General features: G+C 45.0%; 1 protein-coding gene and 1 pseudogene across 5 annotated transcripts in view; one reads left to right on the top strand and one right to left on the bottom strand.

Moving 5' to 3' along the window:
- Positions 1 to 561: 561 nt before the first annotated feature.
- Positions 562 to 1,393, top strand: LOC117722761 (heterogeneous nuclear ribonucleoprotein R pseudogene; annotated as a pseudogene).
- A 3,937-nt stretch (positions 1,394 to 5,330) lies between these two features.
- Positions 5,331 to 6,119, bottom strand: part of Cracdl (CRACD like) — a 113,903-nt gene continuing 113,114 nt past the window's right edge. For 4 of the 5 annotated variants that reach the window (XM_076915042.1, XM_076915043.1, XM_076915039.1 and 1 more), the window contains exon 10: positions 5,331 to 6,052. In XM_076915042.1, the coding sequence (XP_076771157.1) occupies positions 5,910 to 6,052 (143 nt within the window). In that variant the 3' untranslated portion in view covers positions 5,331 to 5,909. The remainder of the gene's footprint in view (positions 6,053 to 6,119) is intronic. The other variant, XM_076915040.1, reaches the window with a different exon arrangement.

Raw genomic sequence — 6,119 nt, 5'->3', positions numbered from 1 at the left:
GCCATTGATGGTCAGTCCAATACAAAGACTGTTTTGAGAAATGGGACAACTCAGATAGATGGAGTGCATGCTGGCCATGCTGGGACACGCAGATCTTGCTGTGGGTGCTATTCAGCGTTAGTCAAAGGATAGGCTTGGATGGGGCTGGTAAAGTTCCATCCATCAAGGCGCCTGTCAGTGAGGCGAGGCCTTTGTTTGGGAGAGGCTCTCTGTTAATTACTTGGAATGGCGTGTAGATAGACTGATGCTCTTGAGACAACCAAGGGGGATTTGTCCTGCTGTGGGTGGCTGGAGCTATGGGACCAGGAAGACAAAGAAAGCTGTATCTCCTCACACCCACAAAACTGTGATGCTACCCCATATGTTCAATGGGCTTCACCAAGATGAAGGCTGGGTGAGCACCCGCAATCCAGTGCTGGGGAGAAAAGACAGGAGTACCCCTGAAGCTTGCTGTCTAGACAGCCTAACCAGTCAGCTCCAGTCTTAAAAAAAAAATGACAGATAAGTGGTAAAGAAAAATACCCTAGCCATTTCTAGTCGTTTTCAAAGCGCCTCGCGCTGATTCTCACGGGCCAGGTCGCCTGCCCCCTGCTCTGCCCTGCATAATAAAATGGCTAATCAGGTGAATGGTAATGCGGTACAGTTAAAAGAAGAGGAAGAACCAATGGATACTTCCAGTGAAACTCACACAGAACACTACAAGACACTGATAGAGGCAGGCCTCCCACAGAAGGTGGCAGAAAGACTTGATGAAATATTTCAGACAGGGTTGGTAGCTTATGTCGATCTTGATGAAAGAGCCATTGATGCTCTCAGGGAATTTAATGAAGAAGGAGCTCTGTCTGTACTACAGCAGTTCAAAGAAAGTGACTTATCTCATGTTCAGAACAAAAGTGCATTTTTATGTGGAGTTATGAAGACCTACAGGCAAAGAGAGAAACAAGGCAGCAAGGTACAAGAGTCCACGAAAGGGCCTGATGAAGCAAAGATCAAGGCCTTGCTTGAGAGGACTGGTTATACTTTGGATGTAACCACAGGACAGAGGAAGTATGGTGGTCCTCCACCAGACACTGTGTACTCGGGTGTGCAGCCTGGGATTGGAACAGAGGTCTTCGTAGGTAAAATTCCAAGAGACTTGTATGAGGATGAGTTGGTGCCCCTTTTTGAGAAGGCTGGTCCTATCTGGGATCTACGCCTCATGATGGATCCACTCTCTGGTCAGAACAGAGGCTATGCATTTATCACCTTCTGTGGAAAAGAAGCTGCCCAGGAAGCAGTTAAACTGGTATGTGATAAATATCCATTGTCTAAGAACTTACCATTTGAGAGAATAAACCAGTTCAAAAAAAAAAAAAAAACAAAAAAAAAGAAAAAAGAAAAATACCCTATTTGATGGTGTCCCCTGACTTCTATGTGTGTTTATGTGCATTTGTACTTTGTACCTACACACACACACATACACACACACACACACACACACACACACACACACACACAGAGGAATGTCATGTGCACATGGAATTCTACAGACAGCTAAAGGGGCCACCTTCTGGGTTAAGACAGCAACAGTCATTAAAGAAAAAAAAATGCAGAGATCCCAAGCACAGAGCAGAGCTGAGAGAGCAAAAATGCCCAAGAATTGTGGTGGAAATTTTGGGTTTTCCCAAGCATGAAATATGCTGCTATCCTTATGGATTTACCTAGCTCTTTGAGGTGAAAAGAAACCACAGATTGTTGTTAGCTATTAGAGTGATAAACCAGCCTGCATCTGTCTTAGGCTTAAGAGCCATCTTATAGTAAAGACAAACTAGGTTCATCCCTGTTTATGATTAAACATCTGTTTCTCAAGAATTTGGGCTATGCCCCAGCTACACCCTTAACTATAAATGGTTCTAAAGTGTCTGTTCCAGGAAACAGCCTTATTTCCTGGAAATCATGTCCTTGTTTCTGGAGGTTGTCCCAACTAACATGTTATGCATATGGCCTGCTTCTCAAACTCCACCTATTCACCCACCAATTCCCTCATCTGGAAGCCTTCTACCCCTGAGGTATAAAAGCTTCATCTTTCTCAAGTCCAATGCTGACCTCTCAAATGCTGCCTTCAGTGGAGGCAGCCAGTGTACATGAATAAAAAGGCTTGCTCTACCTCAGCCGTACCTGTAAAGAGCTTTACCAAGTCACCTACAGCTTCTGTGCACCCAGAGCCAATGGCCACTCTTGTTGTCCGTTAACCATTGTCATCCAGAAGATCTCAGCCTGGACAGCTGCATGCTCTCCTCTCAACACCTTGCCCTTTCCTCTCTCAGCTCCCACTCCCCCTCTTTCTTGCTCCAAAGACAATTTGGATGCATCCGCTCTTTCCAGACCTCTAGAATCAGGGCACCTTTAGATCAGCCCCGAGAGCTCCCTCTTCCGCTTTCAGACCTTCTGTCCTTTTTCAAACAAAGACTTCCCAAATCTGTAACATGATCTGTGGACATGAGATGTCTACCTACTGGCTCCATGGGAACTCACACTTGAAGATGCCCTCTTTTCTGTGGGTTTCCCTCCTAAACCCCGTTTCTGTAAATGACTTCTGCACTTGCCCAAGAACTCCAGCCAAAAACCTAGGTGCCAACCCTTATTTACATTCTTTGCTTCTCACACCACATCAAATGCACCCACTTAGGCTGTCACTTTACCCGAGCCACCAGGATCAGCCATTTAATTAGATTACCTCATCAGTCACCCCCTACCCCAACCTCAAGTGCCCGTTCAGCCACAAGAAAACTCTGGCTTAGACTCACTGTTGCCCTAACAAGCACTTTTCCTTGATTTTTTTCATAGTTAATGTCTATTCATTGTATCCCTGTCCCATAAAAAATGGGCACACCACAAAGATAGAGTTTTCATGGGGACCCACTGTAGAGATACTTCTTTCTACACAAGTTAAAAACATTCCATGTTGTTCAAATGTGTATGCTGAAACTTTAAAAGTGGTAAAGCAACAAAAGGCAACACATTTTCTCATCCTTTAAAGGAACTGAAGGACAGAGGTGGTCACCAAGGAGACAGCATGGTGTATACATATCAAGTTCCTAAGACTCATGAGTTCACAAGGTCACATTCAGTGTGCTCCCATGATGTCTTTAAGGTCAAAGTTTGCTCCTGTACTTACTGTGTTTTAAAAGCAGGAATGCTAGGGTTGGGGGTTCATCTACATGGTATTGTATGTGCCTAGCAGCACAAGGGTTTAGGCCTCAGCTCTGTAAAACAAAACCAGGAGTGTCAGTTGTGACGGTTTGAATATGCTTGGCCCAGAGAGTGGTACTATTTGGAGGTGTGGCCTTGTTGGAGTAGGTGTGGCCTTGTTGGAGTAGGTGTGTCACTGTGGGTGTGGGCTTTAAGACCCTCTTCTTAGCTGCCTAGAAGCCAGTCTTCTCCTACTAGCCTTCAGATGAAGATGTAGAACTCTCAGCTCCTCCAGCTCCATGTCTTCCTGGGTACTGCCATGTTCCCACCTTGATAATGGACTGAACCTCTGAACCCATAAGCCATCCCCAGTTAAATATTGTCCTTATAAGAGGTGCCTTGGTCATGGTGTGTGTTCACAGCACTAACACCGTAACTAAGACATCAATTCACAGTAGGGTTTGAAAATATAGGCCGTCAATGGCCTTAGTTTCAATGTGCTGCAATGACTCCATCTGCGAAACAGAAATACATACTCACCCCAAGGACTGAAGAGGAGGTTGTAACTAAAGTGGCTAACGTATTCCAAGCAATGCCCATTCCTTCTTCTCAGGAGAACCAAGTCTGGCGATTCCTTCCCGGCTTTCCCCACTGCTGTTCTAGATCATCACCGAGCCTTGGCTGTCCAAGCTTGGCTGTCCTCCGGGTCTTCAGGCAGAGCCCAATCTCCATGCAGAGGGCAGAGGTTATAGGATGCCATCTTACCTACTGAATTCTCCCATTGCCCTAAAAACCCACAGCCTGCTGTCTGCCACAACCTGAAACACAAACAACAGTCACATCTGTTTTATCAAAACTGAATCACATCTCCTTGATCCTGTGGTGGAGCCGCGGCCTGCAAAGCGTTTCCCTGAAACACTCTGCTGGCCGGAGAAATGCTGGTTTGGGGCAAGTACAGACAGACTGATTTTTCTCTAGTTAAAATTATTCAGGCCAAAGCTTTAGAGTTCTTGCTTTTATGTTCTCTAAGAGAATGCCATTCATAAATCGATTTGGCTATGGAACGAAACTGACCCATACTCCTTCGACAGAGGCAGAGCAATACAATTGTGTAGTAGTAACAGCTAGAAGGAAAATCTTCATGAGAATGGAAAAAATAGACTAAAAGTGGCAACTCTTAGGACACATAAAATCAAATGATAATAGAGCGTATCATGAGGCTGGACTGATTTTGCGTCTAGCTGAATTAACTTCCATAGAGCCTGGCATTTGTGGAGGAACAGACTGGAATTGTTTTACAGCAGCTACTAAGGAGCCACTGCACAGGAACTCTGAGATCCCAAACTTTTCTTTCAGCCCAAGTCTGCCACATTCTACAGTCTTGGCTACTGAACCAGTGAGCCAGTTGTCAACAAAAATACGCAAGCTGGACGGGTGAAATGCCATAAAGTATTGATAGTGTCCTGCTTAGATTTATTATTTATTTATTTATTTATTTATTTATTTATTTATTTAATTTATTTATCTATTATTTCATTTTGCCAACTTGACACAAGCCAGAGTAACCTGGGAAAAGAAAACTTTGAGAAGATTCCTCGTTAGCCAGCATACTGTCAAGTCTGTAAGGGAGTTCTCTGTGAGAGGGCCCAGCTCTCTTCAGGCAGAGTCACCCCTGGACAGGTGGTTCTGTGTTGTATAAGAAAGCAGGCTGAGCTAGCCACAAGGAACAAGCTATAAGCAGCATTTCCCCATGCCCTGGGTTTCAATTTCTGTTCTGAGTTCCAGCCTTGGCTTCCCTGAGTGGATCATGACTTGGGATGTGTCAGCTAAAATAAACCCTTTCCTCCCGAGCTGCTTTTGGTTATGATGTTTGTAACCAAAACGGAAAGCAAACTAGGACAGGCTGCCTTTAAGAATTTCATATTCTTACAATGTTATACATAGAGCAAATGAGAAAAAAAAAATCCTACAAATCCTTTCTTCCTAAAATGAAAACCAATGTTTTGTTAGAACAATAAAAACCAGCCAACCACCCCCCAACACACCCCAAACTCAACTCCCAAGTGAGTCAGGGTTTTCACTGAGGTGTGAAGGCATTCCCCTCAGCGTTGGAAGATGCTCTCTGCGAGCAAAAATAACATTTACCCACAAAGCAGAAACATGTTTGAAGCTTTTTATTAAACAGGCAATGCATTTTGCAATGGTTCAGGACACAGATGCCTAGTGGAAAAGTTTAAAAATTATTTTTGGAAACAGTCTATGAATTGACAAACCCTGCCACATCCCTTCCTCTCCTTCTCGGGGTAGGTTTCTTCAGGAAACTGGATTGTTAGGTGGGTAGCTGCTCTTGTAAAGGGCATCCCTGCTTTACCACAAACATCATGCCTATCAGTAAACAAGAAAGACAACGGTGGTCCACGGCAAGACGGTGGCCAGAGGCACTGGCTGATGGCAAGAGGCAGCGCAGACCTGGGACTCGTAGGCTCACGCTGACATCCCAGCACAGGAATGGGGCCCCCTGGGCTTTGCAACATTCTTACCACAGCCCCTCTGGCCCGGCACTGAGGCTGTCTGCTGGTCTTTGTTCTCCCTGGTTCCTCTCTGTTCTCTGAGTACATCATAACCGGTTGACAAAAATCAATCTTAAGTTTCACAGTCTGCTTGCCACGATTTATTGGCAGTTTAAAACTAAGTGGCTCGTCGATACAGTGGGCACTCTTCATCAGCAGGCTGCCAATCTATTTTATGATTTGGGGCATGTCGCTCCAGGCTTGAGATTTCTTTCTGGCGAGTTCCATCCAGGATGGCTGATCTGTACTAGCGTAACTGGCTCTCTTCAGCTGATGAAGTTCCTTCTCTGTGGATGCTGCAGCCTGAGCTGCTGGGAGACAAAACAAACACAAGCAAGAGACCCAGTGTGGGTTTTCACTAAGCCTCTCCTACAGCTT

The sequence above is a fragment of the Arvicanthis niloticus genome, chromosome 17 (genome assembly GCF_011762505.2).
Source record: "Arvicanthis niloticus isolate mArvNil1 chromosome 17, mArvNil1.pat.X, whole genome shotgun sequence".
Classification (NCBI taxonomy): domain Eukaryota; kingdom Metazoa; phylum Chordata; class Mammalia; order Rodentia; family Muridae; genus Arvicanthis; species Arvicanthis niloticus.
This window is presented reverse-complemented; position numbering and strand designations above follow the sequence as displayed.